We start from the raw sequence: 22,858 nt of genomic DNA on the forward strand, positions 1-22,858 counted from the left end.
TTCTTGAAGAAATAAATGGATTAAGAAAGAGTCATGGTAAAATGTTGGCACTGTAGGCATCATGCTAAAATGATTGGAGGTTTTCAAATCTTGAAGAGAAACCAAGGTCAGTATTTTTATTTGAGCATTATTCAGTGACACCAGCTCTTATTTGGGCTTGGCATTACTGTCTATTGTTTCATTAGCCTGCAAAAGGATCCAACTTTTGGGTGGCAGTGGTTAGCACTACTGCCTCTCAGTGCCAGGGACCTGTGCTCGATTCCCAGCTTGGGTCACTATCTGTGTGGAGTTTGCACATTGTCCCCGTGTCTGTGTGGCTTTCCAGCAGGTACTCCAGCTTCCTGCACAAGATGTGCGGGTTAGGTTGATTGGATATATAAAATTGCCCCTTAGTGTCAGGAGACTAGTGGGGTTACAAGGAAAGGACCTGCATGGGATTGTTGGTATAGGCTTGATGGGCCAAATAGCCCCCTACAATGTAGGGATTCTTAATTCAAGAATGGCCACTGTTACCATTCTAATACAGCACTGAAATTCCAAACAGACATATGGCTTGACTTTGATAGCACTACCCAGTTACCCTCCTCTTGTTCCAAAGATCTATACATTTTCAAGTATCTATCCAATTTTAAAATATAGTTATCGGAGCTGCTTTTCACCATTGTTGGGCAGTGTTTCATTTAGCAACTTGATGTATTAAATTTGAAAGGTAGCGTGACTCCATGCTTAAAGATGTGCCCTTGGGTTACTAACCCCCTGCAGCCACTGGTCAGAAATGTTCACATTTTGGGCACCTATTAAATCTCTAATGGGAACAACTCCAGTCTCTGCACACAGCTGAAGTCCCATTCACTCCAAATACCATTTTGGTTGATCTCGTCTGCATCTTGCATAATTCATCCAAAAGTGTTTCACAGCCCATTTTGTACTTTGGCAACATGGTCACCATTGTACAAACAAGGACCTTGCACCCAAGCACAAGCCACTGCCTCAAAGTCCAAGAGAGGAGAATAACTGCACAAACTGAACCCAGTGAGGTTGGAGGCATGAGATGGGTTGGAACAAAAAGGCCAACGGTTGTAGGGTTTATGGACATACCTGCATCCTTCTCTTGCCATTTTGCTCCGAACCTTTGCGTCTTCAGTGTTCTGAAAATTTTAGAATGCCGGAGCCCACGATTTATTTTAAGCAAGTATTGCTAAAATTTTCAGTGCTGCATTGCCAGAAAGGAAGCCTTTTCGTGCAGTACTGACCTTTTTACCCCAACTGGACTAGTGTTCAAATACCAATATAGAATGTGTAATATGCTGACTACACTCAAAGGTAAATCATTGGGTACAAAGTGCTTTGGGAAGTCGAATATGTACATTCAAGTAGTTTTTTCTTTAACATCACAAGATTTTAATCGGGCTGCTGTTCCTTTTTTTTAATAGTTTGTGTGAAAGGAACTGGGTCTATGAACCTTGGCTACAAGTTCACATTTTATTACAAATTCCTGAATTTGAAACTTTTGAAGTTTTATTTAACCAGTAAAGCCAGCAAATATGTTGGCTTGAAGTTCTCCTGGTCTTTTGAGGCCAAATTTATAAATGTTGCCTACTGGAGCTCCTTTAGTAGCTAATGGTGTTTGCAGCATCCTGCCCTGGAAATGTTGTCCCTCTGCTGGTCCCAAACAAGCAGTGGGGCATGACTCTGTTGCTCTTTGTCATAGGGGTAAGGAAGCTTAAAATTAGCCATAGTTACATGACAGTTTTGAGCCAGTGCTGCTGCAGGAGTGAGGGAGACTCTTGTCTAATCCTTTTTTTAATGGTTTCAATGACCACTTGTGGTTGAGCATTTCATCATGTCTTTAACGGTCCTCCCCCCACTCTTTCTTTTTATAATATCCTTTTTTGGTTGCTGATTTCCCCACTAAGATGAAACTTGTTTTAAATTGCCACTTTCCCTCTTGCTTAGTCTCCACCTTTTTCTGTTTTACTGTTCTGGTTTGGCAAAAATGTCATGTAGCTTTCCTTAAGTTTATTTACACGTTCTTTGCCAGTGTAAACTTTTAATTCACTGAATGTGGTGATGGGAAGCCCATAGTTCCAGCACCTGAGCATTAAGTCACTCTGCCTTTTTTTTGCATTTCAAGAGCAAAATGATTTTAAATGTACCCTAGCTTTCAGCTGAGGCACAGATGAACATTAAGATCGCAGATTTTCCTAGCTGGTTTATTCTTTTAATGTTGCTGAAACAATCCTCCTCATTAATCACTTTGCAAGAGTGGCCTGTTAACAGCAGACTGCACTGTGTAAAGTACTGTCCTGGGGTTGTGAAAGGGATTATATTTCCATAATACACATTCTGACAGTACATCAATCCTATCTAGTCAAATGCTTCAAATACTATTGTACTATAGCCTAATGCTTTGAATACTTGCATGGATTTGTTGGCTTGGTAAATAATGGGTTCTCTGTGCAATTGGAGAAATGACCTGGATCATAAAGAACTTTATTGGCTATTTAACCAGGTTATTGTTAAAATAACTGACCTAATAGGAAATTTAATTTGATTCATATTGGCAGCTTGCAGTAGCACAGATTAACCACTTATCCCATTAAATCACTTGTCATGAGCTCTGCCACAATTCGGTAGATGTTTACCTATAAATATTGTGCAACATTTGATTCCCACAGCACTTGCTCTATATCTCATCTGGACCACTTAAAATATTGCCATATGCATAAATAAAATCCAGTGTGAAGCCAAATGGTCTAATTGGGTTCTATGCTTGGGAAAAGCCCTGTAGTGGTCTTTGTGGCTTTTTGCAGGAGTCCATGTATTATGGAAAGAGTTGCCTTGCGATTTCTAACACCTGCCAAAGCAGGTGATTTTGCTTGTGAAACTGAAGTATTCCTTAAATATTAAGCAGCTTCTTAATGCTTAAAGCAAAGTCATTGGACTCCAGTTCATTTGACAGGTTTATGGATATAACCTCTAGAAGCCTGTGAAACTTGTGCAATTGTAGTATGTGAGGGAAGGATTTTTTCATAGTGAATGATGGAAGGAAGATATTCTTGTGCAATTATACTGTTTTTATACCAGCTTACAAATAAGGGAGGGCAACTTGGCTGCTTCAACCTTCTGTTGTTCAATAAGGTCATGGCTGACCCGATAGTATCCTCAAATCCTTTGTAGCCTCCTTGTGTCCTCTAACTTATTTTCCTACTTATCTTTGCCATCAGCTATCTTAGCAACCATACCTTCAATTCCTTTATCCAAGTCATTGAAATAAATTGTAAAAAGTTGGCAGGCCCCAGCATCAATTCCTGTGGCTCAACACTCATTGCAAACTGCCAACCAGAAAAGGCCTAGCCGTACATCCACCAGTTCCCCTTTTAATGCAGCACATGAAGAAACTCCAACGGAATTGGTTAAACATGATTTTCTTCTTACAAGTCCATGTTAACGCTGGAAAATTTCAAGGCACAACTAGGCAAATACTCTTAATAATGGGTGGCATCCCTCACCCAAAAATTATAAATGTTAAGAGTTTTACTCTGCTTTTTTCTTAGTGAGCTGACCCATGCAATTTTCCCATGGGACAGAGCCCAAGCTCACAGGAGCAGTTGGCTGCAGAATGCTAGGAAGTGCCCTGATCTTTTGTATACTGTAGCCCCCCCCACCCCCTCAATGCAGAGTTGCTTCCTTCTGATCTTGTTGGCGAGGATCACAGCTGGTCCAAACCAATGACATCCTGGGCTCACTAAGCACACTTGAATGGGGGCATGAATATTTACATCTGCCTCCCACCCTTCCAGGACACAAAGCGGCCTGGCAAGATTGTAGCTGGGTGTGATTCAGATTTTCTGGTTTCCTGCTCTGTTACACGAGCAATGCAGCAGGGTGGGAAAATCGCACCCAAAATCTTTAATGACGTCTAACATCTTCCCTGTGACAGACATTAGGCCAACTGGCCTCTGGTTTCCTGCTTTCTGTCCCTCTTTGAATAAAGGAATTACATTTGCTATCTTCCAACCTAATGGGACTGTGCCTGAATCTGGGAAATTTTGGAATAATAAAATCAATGCATCAACTATCTTATTAGCCAAGTCCTCCCTAATGTTTAGGGGTTAAGCCCATCTGGGCCCAAGGACTAGTCAGCCTGCAGACCCAAGCATTTGCTCCATGTCACTTTTGAAATTTTCCCAATCCCTCCCTTCCATTTCCTGATTACAGCTATTTCTGGGATGTTGCTTGTGTTCTCTATAGTGAAGACCTTATGGCACTATTGGTTTGGAATAGAGAGGCTAAGACTTGATTTTTGGATGTTCTGGGAGTGGAAAGTACGATGATTTTGAGTGTAGAAACATTATGCCCTCTGGTTTGGGATTTATTCACAGTAAGAAACCTCAACACCAAGTTAAAGTCCAACAGATTTATTTGGTAGCAAATGCTGCTAGCTTTTGGACTGCTGCTTCTTTGTCACAAACAGGGCATCATTTTTTCTGTAAATTGAGTTTGTGTCCTTTTGTATGTCTGAAGACAACTCCCAGTCACCTGACAAAGGAGTACCGCTCTGAAAGCTAGTGGTGTTTGCTACCAAATAAACCTGTTAAACTTTAACCTGGTGTTGTGAGACTTCTTACTGTGTTTACCCCTGTCCAATGCCAGCATCTCTACATTGGGAGTTATTGTCAGAGGTTGACTTGTAGGCTGTGTCACAAAGACTATTGCAGGTTTTGAAGGGAATCCTATTTAAAATGAGAAAAATACATGGTTATGACAGAGGATAGTGCTTAGACACCAAGTTTATTTGTTACAAGTAGGCTTACATTAACACTGCAATGAAGCTGTGGAAATCCCCTGGTCGTCACACTCCGGCACATGTTTGGGTACATTGGCCATGCTAAATTCTCCCTCAATGCACCTAACCAGCACATCTTTCAGACTGTGGGAGAAAACCCACATAGATACAGGGACAACGTGCAGACTCCACATAGTGGCCCAAGCCAGGAATTGAACCCAGATCCCTGGTGCTGAGGCAGCAGTGCCAGTCACTCTGCCAACATACTGTCCATGCCACTGTTAGAAGTAATTGAGCCAAGCTTGCTTCAAGATGCTTCCACATGGATAACCAACATAGTCATTAGCAAACAGATGAGATAGTAGGTGATGCCAATATTAAATGTCAAGTTGAATGTGTAATATATAAATTAGTATCTGTGCCTCTACTAAATCTAGATGTCAAGCACATTAGAATCCTTTTCAAATGGGGTATGTTTGTTTTAGGAATTTAACACCAGGACATTTTTAAAAAGCATTTAGATATTTGCGTGGTTAAGATGGGATATGGGTCAAATGTAGGTAATTAGGATTAGTTTAGGAGTTTAAAAAAAGCATGAACAAGTTGGGCTGAAGGGCCTGTTTCCATGTAGTAAACCTTTATGAATCTTAAACCCTGAAACCTAATGGCAGTACCAGGCTTTTGAAGTTGTCATGATTCTTTGAGGAAGACTGAAGAAATAGTGTGGTCAGTGGGAACGTTGATAAAAATTCAGTTGGATGGAATGTTGTCACTGATGGATCTAACAGTTCAGGTCTGAAGATTACCAGGGTTTGTGGTTTCAATAGCAGGAACTGGAGATGTAAACTTCCTGTCATGAACTTGACTGGGCCAGTTGGACATCAGATTTGATGTCTTAATTAAGAGCCAGGTTGTGGTCTAATTTTTAGAACCAGAAACATTTGTTTTGTTTATTCGATCACAAAAAATGAGGCCAGCAATGCACGTTACAGGATACTAGCTGGCAAGTTTTCCACATTTTCTTGTTGTCATCCAGTCAGATGTGCATCATTTTTCCAACAGTGGATGAAGAAGTTTTTGAATTAACTCGCACATCTCTCTTTAGTGCAGTTGAGCTGAATTTTCAGTTTTGTGTACACAGTGGAGTTCCTGTACAATTGGTCGGTTGGGCAAAGTCCATTGAACTGATTGACAACTGCAAATCTAGAGATTGTTCTGAGAATTTGGCGCCAATTTGAGATGGTGCCTGCCTGACCCCCTTGTAGTCACAGGAAGCAATGTTTAGATTCAATTTCTGGTCCTGTGTATAGAATGCGGTTCAAGAATGGCATTATTACATTAATGTAACAATTAGACTTCCGATAGATTCCTTCAGTTGATGACAGCAAGATATTTTGTTTGTTTTTGCTTGTATGTTGTCCCATGAAGTCCAGAGGCTTGTACGGTTGAATAATAACACACCCAAATATAGGATATACCATGACTAAGTACTATCTTCATGCTGCTTTCTACTCCTTCCATGACTATCTGTCATATTGTGGGCAGTACTACTGTTTCCCCAGGCCCATGTTAACCCTCAACAGCCTCAAATACCCTAATACTGCACTTGTGGCTGAATCTTTATTTTTTTTTGAGTTGGGTAATCCAGGCAGCTAGAGAGGGCTCTTGTAGCTGAGGAGCTCCACCATAGTAAAAGGAAGAAATGGCTCAGTGAGATTGATCTTAAACTTGAGTGAAACCAGACCATAGCAAATCGGCTCATTTTTGGATTTTAATACCCCTCCAATTTTAATCAGTGCATGCTTCCCTGATTTTTTTTTTTTGGTCGGTTGTTCTGCCTTTTGAGAAGCGATGAGATGACTCCCAACACTGGAAGGAATGATGAAAAAGTGCTCAGCAGCCAAAAATGAATGCAACATGCAACTTTCATATAGTACACTGCCCTGTTGAGTTGAGGGGTGGGGAACAGTTCCACCTAGCAGAGCTGACCCTGACTTTTGGCTGTTGCTGTTTTCATATCAGTCAAGTTATTGGTTTAAGGACATTGATGAGCTTTGCTTGGCCTCTGTGTGGGAGTGAGACTGGCAGAGAAATGAGTGCAATTTGTGGCTTGTCCTGTTGGCACAAATGGTTTATGGCCTTGGGGAAAGTTAGTTGCATATGGAAGACCACAGTGTGTAGTGTTTGTGTTAACACTCAGCTGTTTTGCGGAGAGGCGATATTCCAGAAACTTGGTGTTTGTGTGCGAGACAAATGGAAAGGTGCTGTGGTGTCAAATCCAACAGTACTAAAGATTAAATAAGAGCCAAGTAATTGGCAGCTGGGGTGGTGTTGCCTTGTGTTGGAGAGCTGCACACTTGAACATCTGCTTCATTGTCTATCCTGTTTTAGCACAAACACTTAATGTGACATTTGACAGTTTTAGGATGGTACAGTTTGCCATTTCCATATAGAATGCAATCTGTATACAGTCTTAAAGTTTTGACTTTTTGGCTGTTTTGACAGGTCAGGAAATTACAATATTGAAGATAAATGCAGCATACGTGTCCCACTTGTTCTGCATTGTGTGCGTAACCTTGTTCATAAAGCTACATTATCACACACCTCTGTCTTGCTTTGAGTCAACGATGAGTTGAACTTTCCAAGTTTGTGAAAGGCCTCCTCTCTCTCCACCCCACCTTAAACTTGTTTTCAGGAGTGTTAGAACAATTCCATTCTCAGAATTGAGGTTTCACACTGATCCCAAACTCTAGACGCTGTGTATTCTGGTCTCTAGATTGACCTAATTTTTTAACATCTGTATTCCTCTTTGGTGCTTCAAGTGATTTAATTCTGTTTTCCCACTTTGAACTTTTGTCACCCTCTCACTGGATCAATTCAGTTGTTTTTTGTCTCCATTTATGTGCATAACTTTCAAACTTTTTTTAAAAAAAACTTTTTTAACTTCCCAAAATAACAAAGCAAATTCCAGAAAGCACAGTGACTCATTTCACTAACTCTCATTAAACAGTTTTTTTTCTAACTAGTGGCACAATGGTTAGCACAGCTGCCTCTCAGTGCCAGGAACCCGAGTTTGATTTCCAGCTTGGATCACTGTGCACATTCTTCCCCCGTGTCTGCGTGGGTTTCCTCCAGGTGCTCGGGATTCTTTCCCCAGTCTGAAAGATGTGCTGGTTAGGTGCATTGGCCATGGTAAATTTCCCCCTCAGCGTACCTGAACAGGCACTGGAGTGTGGAGACTAGGAGATTTTCACTGTAACTTCATTGCAGTGTTAATGTAAGCCTACTTGTGACACTAATGAATAAACTTAACAGAAGCTTGTCCTACTTACCCAGCTCCCCCTCTATTTTTCCTGAGAACCTACAATACATCCACATTCTGCGATATGTATGGCAGCATACTGATGGTTTGCTGACCAACTTGTACTGATTCCTCAGTCCTTCCCAACAATAACTATCTAAGTTGATAGCTGGCATTATACTGATGTATCCTCTTTGAAGAATAATTGCTGTGAATTCAATAGTCATGAAGTTTGCATATTGGCAGGTACCTGCCCACTTTACATGGCAGAGAAAAAAATCCAACATTTTTTAAAAACCCTTTGTCTGGAAGCTTAGATCAGAGCTTGGATTGTCACCTTGGCTCTCTTCCTGAATTATGTTGAGAGGTTAAACTTGAGTCTTGGAATGTTTTTTAGATTGAATTTTTTTTAGATTGAATTATTTTCTATGTGAAATTATTTTATACTTCTGTCGTCTTAAAAATACTGCCAGTGAGCAAGCCAATTTGGTTTACTGGCAATGATTTGAAATATCTGCTCTCTATAGCCCTGCAGTTCTAAACTAGGTCAAGTTTCAAGTTGGGTGGTTTATGCTGAATAAACATGTCAGGTGACAAGTCAGATTCGAGTGCTGTTTGGCCTTGGCTCTGAGCTAGAGGTGAAACAGAGCATGCGTGGGATTTGATAACAATCTTGGTTGCATTGGCACAACATTTGAAAGGCTAAAAGACATGTCAAAGCAGCCTTTGAATTAATCTGAAATGATTTTAGAAATGTCCCATGATTTGTTTTTGTGCTTTTTCCAGAGTAGCTGGGTAAATTCATTAGTGCCCATGTGTTACTGTATTCACCCCTGTGTCTTTAATGTCATTTGCTTAGTGAGAATGGTGTGGTGAACAGAAGAAAATACAACTTCAACTTCCTTTTTGTCACTGATTTCCAGGCACCCCATTGAGTTGATGGCAAACACTCACTACCTCCTGAACTAAACTCCAGCCAGAAATCCTTTGTCACAAGACTGTCTGTCTATGTCCACATCTAGCATTTACTCAAGTTCTCTCCTCCTTTAGCACCCATATAACCCAAAAGCTTTTACTTGTCCCTAGTAAATCCCTCTCTTGCTCCACATCAATTTGACTAAAGTTTTTTGGGATATCTCTTGCATGTAAAAGCACACCATTTAATGCATCCTCATTACCATCACCAAATCCCTACTGTGCAGGAGACTCTTCAGCCCATTAAGCCTGCACTGAAAGCAATCCCACCCAGGTCCTAACCCCATACCCCCACACATTTACCCTGCTAGTCCCCTTGATGCTAAGGAGCAATTTAGCATGACAAATCAACCTAACCTCATCTTTAGACTGTGAGGAAACTGGAGGAAATTGAAACAGACGTGGGGAGAATACAAACTCCACATGGCCACCTGAGGCTGGAATTGAACAAGGGTCCCTGGCAGCTATGAGGCAACAGTACTAACCACTGTGCTGCCCCTAACACCTTCATAACATTACCTGACTCTTCCAGCTGCTTCACTTTTTTTCCACCACTGAAATCTATATATCCTGTTCCCTCTAAAATTGAACTATTCCAATGCACTCCTTGCTGGTCTCCCATGCCACTCCTTCCCCTCTTCTCCCCCCCTCCCCCCTCTTCCCCCCCCCCCCCCCCCCCCACTTCTCAATCCCTGGGTTTACTGACTTGTGTTTTGTTCCTGATTCAGGAGCAGCTCAAATTTCTTGCCCTTGTTTCCAAATTTCTCCTTGACTTTGTCCCTCCTTCCTTTTCTACAACTTCCTTTTGGCTTTCCACCCTTTCAAATTTCTACACTTCTCCAATTCTAGCCTCTTGACCATCCTTGAGTTTTGTAATTGTTCAGCCATTGACTGTGCCCTCAGCTCACAAGGCCCTGAAGTTCTCCTTTCACTTTCCTCAGGCATACCTTAAAATCTACCTCATTAAACAAACCTTTTGGTCATAGTTTCACGGTCACTACCATTTGTTTAAAAGCTCACCTGGTTCACTCATTCCCTTTTTGGGAAGGGAATCTTATCTTGTCTGGCCTCCAGACCCACAGCAATGTGGTTGATTCTTGCCCAGCCATTTCAGTGGGTAGTTGAGCCATGCAAATTTGAGGGCAATTGGGATGGGCAAAGTGCTGGCCTTGCCAGCAATACCCACATCCCATTAAAGAATAAGGGAGGCATGGTGGAAAACTACCTAATGGAAATTTTTGTGAAGCACCTTTGGACATTTAGAACTTCAGCTATTGCTATCAAAGTGGCACAGTGCTTAGCATTGCTGACTCAGTGCCAGATCCCTGGGTTCAATTCCAGCCTTGGGTCACTGTCTGTGTGGAATTTGCATGTTCTCCCTGTATCTGCATGGGTTTCCTCCCAGTACTCTGGTTTCCACTCGGGAGGGTGTTACTTACTCAAATAACCCTGTTGTGCAACAAATCAATATTTGCCCTTTTAGTGATGGTCTAGAAGGTTTTGTTTCCCAGTTTTAGCAAAACTCCTCATTATCAGAACATACTTGTAAGTTTGCCCCCACACCATCTATCATTTCAATGGCTGGTCATCAATGTGCAGTGCTCGCTGCAGTTCAGTCAGTAGCTATCACTCTCAGGCTTGTAGAGTCATTAGTAACATGGTTGCTAAGTGCTTAATTGGTTCTGGCCATGGGTAACTACCTGTGCAGAGTCTGTATGTTCTCACATGTCTGTGTGGGTTTCCTCCCACAGTCCAAAAGATAGCCTGGTTAGGTGGATTGGCCATGCTAAGTTTTCCCTCAGTGTATCTGAACAGGTACCAGAATATGGCAACTAGGTGATTTTTGCAGGAACTTCATTGCAGTGTTGATATAAGCTTACTTGTGACTTTAAAATTTTAAAGTAATTTGATTCCAAATCAGTACTAGTAAATATTTGATTACCCACCACCCACTACATACAAACACATAATGATGCTAGTAGTTTAGATATTAGTCATGTTGAGCTCAGAAAGGAGAATGTATTGGGGTTTTGAGAAACATTAAGGTAGACAAGTCCCCAGGGCCTGATGGGATAAATCTCAGAATACTGAGGCAAAGGAGAAAATTATTGGGGCCTTGAGAGAAATCCTTGTATCGTTACACCAGTGTTTAAAAAGGGTAGCAGGCAAAAGGCAGGGAATTATAGGCCGGTTAGTTTAATGTCTGTTGTAGGAAAAATGCTTGAATCCATAATCAAGGAGAAAATAGCGAGGCATCTTGAGGAGAATTGTTTGATAGAGCAGATGCAGCATCGTTTCGTTAAGGGGAAGTCGTGTCTGACGAATTTATTGGAATTCTGAGGATGTGTCAAGTGCAGTGGATAGAGGGGAACCAGTGGATGTGGTGTTTCTCGATTTTTCAGAAGGCGTTTGATAAGGTGCTGCACAAGAGGTTGTTACAGAAGGTTAGGGGGCATGGAGTTGGGGGTAGGGTGTTAGCGTGGATAGAGGATTGGCTGTCAAATAGGAGGCAGAGTGGGTGTCAATGGGTGCTGTTCTGATTGGCGGTTGGTGACTAGTGGAGTGCCCCAGGGATCGGTGCTGGGGCCTCAGCTATTTACCATTTATATAGATGATCTGGAGGAGGGAGCTGAGTGTAAGGTGTCAGAATTTGCTGATGACAAAGATTGGTGGAACGGCAAATTGTGCAGAGGCTGTGGAAAGTCTGCAGAGGGATCTAGATAGGCTGAGCGAGTGGGCGAGGACCTGGCAGATGGAATACAATGTTGGCAAGTGAGGTTATCCACTTTGGTAGGAATAATGGTAGGAAGGACTATTACTTACATGGTGAAAAGCTGCAGCATGCTACGGTGCAGAGGGACCTGGGGTCCTTGTGCATGAGTTGCAAAAACCCAGTCTGCAGGTGGTCAGGAAGGCTAATGGGATGCTGGCCTTCATAGCGAGGGGGATTGAATATAAAAGTAGGGAGGTCTTGCTGCAACTGTACAGGGCACTGGTGAGGCCACAGCTGGAGTGCTGTGTGCAGTTTTGGTCGCCGCACTTGCGCAAGGATATTTTGGCCTTGGAGGGAGTGCAGAGGAGGTTCACTAGGCTGATACTGGAGTTGAGGGGGTTGAGCTATGAAGAGAGGCTGAATAGACTGGGTTTGTACTCGTTAGAGTTTAGAAGGATGAGGGGAGATCTCATTGAGATGTACAAGATGATGAAAGGGATGGATAGGGTAGAGGTGGAGAGGTTCTTCCTGCTCAAAGGACAGCAGGACTAGAGGGCACAGCCTCAAGATAAGGGAGGGGGGTGCAGTTTAGAACAGAGTTGAGGAGGAACTTCTTCACTCAAAGGGTGGTGAATCTCTGGAATTTTCTGCCCGTTGAAGTGGTTGAGGCTTCCTTGCTAAATATATTTAAGACGCGGGTAGATAGGTTTTTGGTAGGCAAGGGGATTAAGGGTTATGGGGAGAAGGCGGGAAAGTGGAACTGAGCCACTTCAGATCAGCCATGATCTTATTGAATGGCGGGGCAGGCTCGAAGGGCTAGAGGGCCTACTCCTGCTCCTATTTCTTATGTTCTTATCCTCGCTGGCTACAGGAGAGGTCCCAGAGAATTGGAGAATAGCCAGCGTTGCTCCTTAAGTGTAGCAGGAATAATCTGGGTAATTACAGGTCGATGAGCCTTACATCAGTGGTAGGAAAATCATTGCAGAGGATTCTTCAAAGCAGGATTTATTCCCACTTAAAAATAAGTGGATATATTAATGAGAGGCAACATGGTTTTGTGAAATGGGTGGGTCGTGTCTCATAACTTGATTGAGGTTTTTTGAGGAAGTGACAATGATTGAGTGTAGGGCAGTGGATGTTGTCTGCATGGACTTCAGTAAGGCCTTTGACAAGGTCCCTCATTGCAGACTGGTGCAGAAAGTGAAGTTGCATGGGATCAGGTGAGCTGGCAAGGTGGATACAAAATTGGCTCGGACAAAGAAGACAGGATAGCGGTGGAAGGGTGCCTTTCTGAATGGAGGGCTGTGACAAGTGGTGTTCCTCAGATCAGTGCTGGGATCTTTGCAGTTTGTAATCATTATATAAATGATTTGGAGGAAAATGTAACTGCTTTGATTAGTAAGTTTGCAGATAGCAATGAGGACCATCAGGGATACAGCAGAATATAGATCAGTTGGAGACTTGGGCGGAGAGGTGGCAGTTGGAGTTTAATCCAGACAAATATGAAGTAATGCATTTTGGGAGGTCTAATACAGAAAGGAATCATACAGTAAATGGCAGAACCCTTAAGAGTATTGATAAGCAAAGGGATTTGGGTGTACAGGTTCACAGGTCACAAAGTAGCAATGCAGGTGGAGAAGGTAGCAAAAAGGCATACGGCATGCTTCTGTTCATTGGCCAGGGCATTGAGTTTAAAAATTGGCAAGTCATGTTGTAGCTTTATAGAACCTTAGTTAGGCTGCACTTAGAATAAAGCGTTCAATTCTGATCATCACACTACCAGAAAGATGTGGAAGCTTTGGAGAGGGTACAAAGATTTAACAGGATATTGGCTGGTATGGAGGGCATTCTCTGAGGAGAGGTTAGAGAAACTTGATTTGTTCTCACTGGAATGATGGCGGTTGAGGGACGACCTGAGAAGTCTGCAAGATTGAGGGGCATGGACAGTGGATAGTCAGAAGCTTTTTCCCAGGGTGGAAGAGTCAATTACTAGGGAGCACAAGTTTAAGGTGCGAGGGGCAAGGTTAAAGGCAATGTACGAGGTTGTGGTGGGAGCCTGGAACTTGCTGCCAGGGGGAGGTAGCGGAAGCAGATAAGGTAGTGGCTTTTAAGGGGTGTCTTGACCTATACATCTATAGGATGGGAATAGAGGGATATAGTCCCTGGAAGGGTAGGAGGTTTCAGTTAAGTCGGGCAGCATGGTTGGTACAGGCTTAAGAGGGCTGAAGGGTCTGTTCCTGTGCTATAATTTTCGATGTTCTTTATTTGACTGGTCCAAATGTAGATCAGAACAAAGTGCTCCATCATTTAATTCTACTTGCAATATTGTCAGCAATTGCTGACACTTGATTTCAGCAATATTGTGCAGGGTGCCATCCTGTGGTGATTTCATGATCACAGCTTAAACTATAGTGGGGCACTTCAGCTGGGACCCAGTGCTGTAACAAGTTACTTTGTGGATATAACTTTTTCATGCTTAGTAATATGCTTTTGCTTTATATGGCTGGTGTGGTACAGCCAATGACTCAACCAGCAAGTTGGGTTCTGTTTTGAATTTCCACTTCAAGAAGTCTTGTTCTTGGCATTGTAGGACTACTGGGCTAATTGGCAACCGGAAAGTGCACACTTTGCATCCTCTTTCTTGGTGATTAGGGTGGGGAATATTTAGATGACATTTATTATTGGCAATGTAATTGTTCCACCATTGGTTGTACTCTCAGGGCGCTGAACTTCTCCCACTGTTAATTCTAACTGGAGTGATTACAATACAGTTTGTCTTGATTTTTGGATCAAGGTTTGCATGTTTCAATCACAGCAGAGTAAAATTCCTCAAGTCATTGAAGTCATTAAACTCTCAACAGCTCTAATCAGACCATTGAGGTTGGCCTATTGGAGTATGAACTCCCTGATTAAGGATCCAATTGTTGAGCCAATCAGGGAATCCTCACCTTGTAGTTAACTGTCTCAACTGCCCTAATGGATGACTTGCAGAATTTTATTCTGCTGTGTGAAGCATGCAAACCTTGACCCAAAAATCAAGACAAGCTGTATTGTAATCACTCCAGTTAAAATTAAAACGTAATGGGAGACTTCAGTGCATTGGTTGTGCCTTCAGCTCACAATGGTGGAACAATTACATCACCCCTGGAGCTAGATTGCTAACACTTTGAACTGCTGTTGGAGTTGTAAATAAAGGGATCTTGAAGGAATTTCTGTCTCAGATTTATTACAGGAGTGTTCCCTTCACTTTGAATTCAGCATGAACAAGTGGAGAGGAAAAATGTTTACTGTTCAACTGCACCTTTTAATTTATTTCTCCACCCTTACTCCCCTACCCAATTGGGAAGGTTTCATTCAAATGCTGAGCAATCCTGGTGTCTGGGTTGATTTGAGCAAATAGCTGTGTTTTGTCACTTAACCCTTGGCAGAAGATGGACAAAAATTTTGGCACTTGAGATTTTGAGTTGGCTTTAAACTTTTTTTTCTCTGAAAGTTCCTCCTAAATATTTAAATTGACCCAGTGCCTGCTCAACCTTTGGCTTGCCTGGTTTAATAGCATATTTTGTTAAAAAGGAACCATTTTGAGTTTGACAGTGCAGGTTCTCAAGGTAATACATTTCTTTTACTTTGCAGATTGGGGATGCCATGAAGCAAATGCAGGAGCGTAAAAACATTGGAAAAGTCATTCTGGTCCCTGAAGTAAAGAAGACTGAAGATTAGTCCAGCTGCCTCTGATATAAGGCAGGGAATAACATTGTAAATTAGTTTAAAAAGTTCTAACCTTTTATGACCTGAAGATGGACAGATGACTAACTTGAGCTTAAAGCAGGGAAGCCAATCCTCACTGCTCCTCATAATCTGATTATGTAGAGCTGGATTATGCTTGCAGGATACCACACTATTAATGGGCCTTTTCATACTTTTTTTTAATTTCCCACCCCCAAGAATGTTCAATTCCAAATTTGTTCAACCTCTCCAATTGACATGACTTAGTTCTGTCTTGGCACCCTTCTCTAATGATTCAAAACTACTGTGGTTCAAATACTATAGATCAAAGATCCAGCAAGATAAAACTGAAACAGATTCACAATGTACTATTTAATCAGAGGCACAGGTTTGACCAGTTACTGTAGACAGCATGGGTTGGTGTAATTGTAAAAAGCCTTGGAGTTGGAGGTACTATTGACATACAGCTATGCTGAAATTCCACCATCTGCTGTACATGTAACCTATGCAGCAAATGTCCCCCTTGTGTTTTCCCCTGTCTTTTTGTCTTTATTTGATTCAATTATTAATTACCATCTGCAATTCAAATTCCATCTGTCCATGTGTGAAATCTAAAGGGTTAGTACTAACTGATTCACAGTCCAGAGACTAGATTGAACCCATGGAAATGTTAATTGCATTGGGGGATGGGGTTTGAAGGACTCCCATTTGCTTTATTTCAGTTGATCTTGTGAAACCTGTGTTTACCAGGATTGTAGCTGGGGTTGTGCACTGATCCAGGTTGATTTGGCTCAGCGAATGTTTATAAACCCAATGAGTAGCAAATCGTCACTAGAACAACACCAGCGTTTGTTTTCATGTCAATTGTCGCTATAGAAACAGTAACCACGAGCTACTTCATTAGAGCCTGATCTCACTTGGCATTGACTTAATCATTAATTGTTCTTCAATTAGCTGAAATCTAGTCTGAACTAGAGTTTTAATTCACCAATTCCCAGTTAAGATGACCCTTTCTGCCTAAAATGAGCAAATCCAAAGTTGTTGCACGTTCCCAGCTATGATCTAACCAAAGGTAATGATTTATTTCTGTACTACTTGGTCTAACCTGGACTAACAACCAGCCAATTTTTCTGTTCCCCATGCACTTCTCCCCTTGTCTTTTCCAAATGGGTGTGCTGCTTTGAGCTGTTACTAAAGGTACACCTCAAATACATGCAGATCTAACTGCACTAACCGTGCCTTGATCTTGTTTTAACATGTTTTTTTTTCCCTGTTGACAGCCAGTTTACTTGCTATTTCCTGGCTGATGTAAGTGATAGCCTCTGACTTTAGCAAGGGTAGAAGGTGCACTAGTAAATTAGAGGACATGGTGCAGGGGCTAGGTATGTAAATGTACTTGAACTGGATCCATATTTAGAATAAAAACTCTGATCATATCTTGGACCACTGCCTCCAACTGTTTAGGAGCTGTCCCCATCTAATGATCTAACCCCATCTGTTTGCATTCCATGCTTTGGAAGATCGATCTTGCAACTGGGCGGCTTGTCTATGCTGTACACATCTGGGATCTATGATTTAAATTGTAATGTGACACAAAGCAATTGGTGACCCCTTGACTGGGCAGCTTGAGCCACTAAGACCAATGTGAGTTCCTCCAAAAAAAACTTCCTTTGCTCTGTTTACATTACAGAAGAGCTTGAAGTGTAATTCTATGGGGTTGAATGCTGGACCTCTTGGAGCGTATGTTCTGCCTATATTTCTGCATCAGCTGTGTAGGCTTGGACTAATGGCTACAATGTGGATTTAGTAGTGGCACTAGCACCATTGCCTCCTGTGCTTGAGCAATGATTCCAACTAAGCACTCAGTCCTGCACTGGAGCCAAAATTCTTTTCTTGTTTTGGGTTAGTGCTTAGATAAGCATCTCTACTTCACACATTCCATCCCCCGTATGAGGCTAAATAAATCAAGATTTGTCGTAAGGTTTATTTGCATTATTTTGCACAGGACACTTGACTGCTTATTTAACAACTTGGTGCTTTTAGGCAAGACAAAATGCCAAATTCAGATCCAGGTGTTCAAGTTGCATATTAATTTATAATACTGTTAGTGTCCTTTGTGCCAGAGGTAACAATACATCTGGTAATCTCTGCCTCTTAAATCTTCAAATGCCTGCCAAACCAGAGTACAAATCCAGTGCCTTGTGAATACTCGATTAGTCTTATTCCATTCTGATTAATGCTAGAAAAATCTATAGGGAAGCATGCATAGATTCCAAGATTAGAATGTTTGAAATGCATTTTTTAAAGGTTGGTGAAATATATTTTCAGTATTGAAACTAGTTCAACCTTGTGAAGCTCTACCCAACAAAGCCACTCCACTTTGAGACTCCAATGGACAACCCTTTTGGTAATGAGGAGTCTCTGTTCTTGGTATTTTGCATGTATTTTAAAAAATCAAATATAACCTAGACCCACAACTCTGCAGAGAATGACAGCCAACATGTGGTTTCATGCTTAATGCATGTAGGTTTTGTCAACTTGAGTTGGGTTGAGTAAATTAGCATAAACAAATCTCCTAGATAAATTAGCATATGAGCTCTCCTAGGATAAGTTGCAGTATTTGAATTTTTTCCATGGTTTGAAATATTTGGGTTCATCACAACATTCCCTCCCTCCCTCCCCCAAACGCCATTTAAAACCACTTGTTTAACATTAATTAACTAAAATTGCAAATCTTGGAGGCCAGAAAAGCCTTTTTCTACATGGAAGTGTTTGCTGGATTCCCAGTTAGATTCCTCCATCGTACATCAGAATATGGTCTACAGCATAGTGGTGAACAAGCTTTTGCCCCACAGGGTGACTTTGACACAAGAAATCATCTGAAAGTGTCCTAATCCTGCAATACCCTGGATCAAGCAGAAGAGATCACTAATCTCTGTAGACCTCTCTCTGTCTCATGAAGGATGGGTTGGATTCTGTTGGGGAGAAGGAATGTGATTGAGAATTCATAGATAAAAGGTAAGCAAGAGATGATGGTGTAAGAAATAAATCCTTGTCAAAATGTCCAACTGATGTTTTGGCTACAAAAGCTTCATTAATTGGATAATCTTTTTAACTCTGTACTCTTTATCACATTGCCTTATTGTCCTAATCCCTTTCACGTGCTCTGTTAATGGAGAGGGTACTTTTTTTTTCTTGAAATAGTGGAAAAATTAGTTTGGATACATGCCAAGATTTTAAGGTTTTTTTTTAAAAATGTGATGTGAAAGGGGACATGCCTTGTTTACCAAATAAAATCTTCAACATTACAGAAATAACTGGGGACCAAAGAGTATTTGAGCATTTGGAATCATGATGTACTGCCCAAGTGGACAGATGAGCTTCTTTGTAGAGGTACCAAGGACCTGGCCCAAGTCTCCTCTTTGGTTAAAGAGGGAACATGTTTCTTGACATGTTGACTTGTGATCTACTTGGAACAATTTGGGAACCAACCAAGTTATTTTTGAGCAAAATCTCAGACAAGTGAGTGACTTTTTACTGTTTATTTCATTGGTGTCACTTTTATAATTTTGTATTCATTATTCCGCTTGGTCCCATTTCGCTTTCTCTTTTTTCTTCCCCCTACCACTCCCCTCGATTTTCCTGCATTGGGAATACTTGGTGCAGACTGTCCTTTTGGATTTTGTTGAGGGAATGATTGTAGCTGACATGGCAAACCATTTTTGCCTCCTGTAGCTTTCCTCTGCTCAAAGTAGCTGATCCATTCAGCTAAAGGGCTCCTAAGTTATCTCAACACAGATGGAGGCCCAGGGAGGTTATGCAGCTGGCTTCTGTATTCATAGGCATGCTGCTATTGCAGTGTGGCAACCCCTACTGGAAAGGCATTGAACCAGGAACCCTCCTTCCAGTCAAGTATTTGTCTTCCTCTTTCCTCCACCCCCTCCCAAAGGAAAGTGTGGAAAAGCAAGAAAGATTTGGCACCCACTCATCTGTCCACTGAGGTAGTTTGAAACGTCACATGCCTTATTCAAAGCTGAGCCTGAGCAGCTGCTCAAATGTCTTAACTTTAACTTTAAAATGTGCCAATATGACTTGAGGAAAAACCAGGGGACCAGTTGATTCTGAATGTGATTTGAACCGTTTGTGGTTGAGCTTGACATCAAAGGGACTAATTCTAAATAAAACTTTTGTCCATTGTCAGGATTTAAAAGGGCCAAATTAGCCTTCATGTGGCTTATGTAAACCTGCTATCTTTGATTTACCGTTGCAAGTCCCTTTTTTGATTAGTGGTCCTGTGCACATTCTGACATGAGTGGGTGTTCAGATTCCAATAATATCTAAATTGCAAACACCTTTTAAAGCTTTCTATTTTGGAAGGGATCTGTGGGCTCATTTCCAGCATAAGTTATTCCATTTGGTTGTGATCAGGACATTGTAATTGTTATCTGTGCTGTCCAGCTAGTTGCAACATGGCAGACTTTCCCAGGCTAGTATGGTAGCCATGTAACAGCTTGGAAGAAGCTGGTCCAAAAAGTGCCATAAAGCATTTTTAAGGTAGTCCAATTCTTCATTGCAGTCTGAGCAAATGTATATTTGAAGGATGTGATCTATCATCAATTCTTGAGTCTCTTGGTTGTGTACACATCTTGTTGCTATGCACACAAGCATGCAGGATGCATCTGAAAATGATTGGCAACGGATGGAGATAAATTTGAATAGCAGTTAAATTTTGTTGCTATTCAATTTCCCCGGTGACAGTATTGGGTTTTAGTAAAATTGATATTGTTGCAAAACTACAACTAGTATGAAAGCAGTCCAATCCTGTATGTATACTTTGCCTATTTTACCACCAACACTGGCTTTTGTATGACTGCACCCTACACCATAAATACTGTGCAGATCACCCCCACACCCCACCAAAGTTCAGAACTACAGACTCAACACTTGACTCTGCAGCACCCTGCTGGTCACTTAGCATGGTTCACAAACCTGACCTTGGTGTACACAGTGGTTTAAAGAGCCTTGATTGATTCTGCTTAATCTGTGACTATGTACAGCTATTAGTGGTGCTGTGTGAAACATTTTGGTCAGTATTGCAGCTGTGGCTGGCTGTCTGGATGGGGGAAGTTTTATATGAGAAGACCATTTGGCTCCAAGTAGTTGTCAAAGGTGGTCAATTGTATGAAATGTCTGTGAAGCTTGATTTCCTTGCTAACGGTTTAGCTTTTCAATTGAAAAACATTAGCTTTTTGTCCACTTCCCTGTTCAAATAATTCCCATTTTGTGGGTTCTATTTTGTCATGCATAAGTTGTCATTTTAACATGGCAGCACAGAATGAATGAATTTGGTTCTTTGTTTCAAATAAAAACCTGCTTTACTCACATGAGTCCTTCATTTTGCATGGAGGCACCTTCTGTGGCTGGAGTAGCATGAGGGATGGATGTGGGTTTGCCCTGACTTGCTGCAATTAAGTAGCTTGCTCAACAACTTGGGAGCACAGTTCTCTAAATTTGGAATGGGGCTGGAGCCAGACTGGGTTGAGACATTGCAAATGCTTTTTTTATCAACCATTCACATGTGGCCCTCTATTTTTTAAAGATGACTTGGCATTAGTTTGTCTTAGTTGAAGCACATTGGGTGTTACCTTGTCTGACGATGCTAGATCTGATGATGTGACTACTTCTGTCCTTCAGTGATGCATCTCTGCATGCAAACTGTCTTTGTTTTCCTCCGTTAGTCGCAGATGAGGTTTCTCAACCTAAAATAACTTCAAGGTTCACTTTAGTTTAAATTGGAGATTGAACATTTTCTAACAGTGATGGTGGCTTTAACTGCTGAGTTTATAAGGGCTGTTTTTGAAACCTTAAGGATGGCTGTAAGGGAAATTCAGTGCTTGTGAATGGCTCAGTGTATAGGCAGGTATGTTTTGCTCAGCTTGCATGGGGTAACATGCCTTCCATCTAGAAACTCCACATCCTGTTCTTGGGTTTCTCTGAGGGATTTCCTTTTTTAATCCAGGATAATCAATGCAGTATACAATACTGTACATAAAATGGGGAAAAATATTAAATCTTCATAAGCCAGTGATCAAAATAGACCCTAGCACTTCCCTTGGATTAGAGTTGACTTATGCCAAATATGAAACATTATTTCTTTGACATGCCCTGGTTTGGGATTTTATTTGGCCACATCTAGTCTCAAAAGGGTCTTGCAACTGGAAAGTCACTGAAGGCACAAACTGTCTTTGTTTTTTTTTGAAAAACAGGTCAAAACATTAATGGCGCTTGGTTTATTCAGTGTTTTAATCTCGTACTAAAAGCTGCTTTTTGTCTGTGAAACAGTTAAAACTGTGCAGTTGCTGTTTAGATGGATACTATGAAATGTAATGCTGTTTTATGCCAGGTGTTACCATATGCCTTAAATGTTTAATAAAATGCATACATGAAACCCAAAAGTTTTGACTGGAATTACTGAGCTCAAAAGGATGACATGAACAAAACTGCAAATCTGAAATAAATGCTGTAAATACTCTGGGTCAGTCCACACCTGAGGAGTGAGCTGAATGTTTCAGGTCCGAGACATTTCTGTTCTAATGAAAGGTCAACAATTTAACTTGTTTTTCTCTCCACACAGGTTGCCTGCCCTGTTTCCTCTCTCTTTATTGCAGCCTTGGCTCCTTTTTTATTTCAAAGATTTGGCAATTTAATTTGCTTTTGAGCTTGCACAGAAACATGGAATCAAGAAGCAGAAGTAGGCCAAGTGCTCTGTCACTCACTTTTTGATTGTGGCTGATCATCAAATTCAATATCATGATCTTGCTTTCCCCCCACCCCTCCCAAATCTCTCCTTGAAATTGCACACCACTACTTTCCGTGGTGGTGAATTCCACAGATTCACTACTCTCTGGGTGAAGAAATTTCATAGAATCCTTACACTGCAGAAAGAGGCCATTCAGCCCTCCCAGTCTGCACTGACCACATTCCCACCCAGGCTCTATCCCCATAAGCAAATATTTACCAAGCTAATCCCCCTGACACTTGAGGGCAATTTAGCATAGCCAAGGCCAATCCACCTAACTCTCATATCTTTAGACTGTGGTAGGAAACTGGAGCACTCGGGAAAGCTAGAGAACATGCAAACTCCACAGTGATCTGAGACACAGCAATGGTAGCCATTGTGCCTCCCATAAATTTCTCCTTACCTCAGTCCTAAAAGGTCCTTTTTTTTTCTACTCAATTCTGGACTCTTTCTCCTCTTCCCTTCTCCACCCACACACACACACACATCAGGAACATCCTATATTTGAGTTTTGAGATCCCCTCTCACTTTGGGAAAAGATGCCCTTTAATGTCA

General features: G+C 41.5%; 1 protein-coding gene across 1 annotated transcript in view; it reads left to right on the forward strand.

Moving 5' to 3' along the window:
* The window catches only part of vat1 (vesicle amine transport 1), a 43,746-nt gene extending 26,806 nt beyond the window's left edge, over positions 1–16,940 (forward strand). Inside the window, exon 6 of the mRNA XM_080213413.1 lies at positions 15,412–16,940. Within this exon, the coding sequence (XP_080069539.1) occupies positions 15,412–15,498 (87 nt within the window). The 3' untranslated portion in view covers positions 15,499–16,940. The remainder of the gene's footprint in view (positions 1–15,411) is intronic.
* The last annotated feature ends 5,918 nt before the right edge of the window (positions 16,941–22,858 follow it).

This window comes from Carcharhinus amblyrhynchos, chromosome 27 (assembly GCF_965287045.1).
Source record: "Carcharhinus amblyrhynchos chromosome 27, sCarAmb.v2.hapA, whole genome shotgun sequence".
NCBI classification, from domain to species: domain Eukaryota; kingdom Metazoa; phylum Chordata; class Chondrichthyes; order Carcharhiniformes; family Carcharhinidae; genus Carcharhinus; species Carcharhinus amblyrhynchos.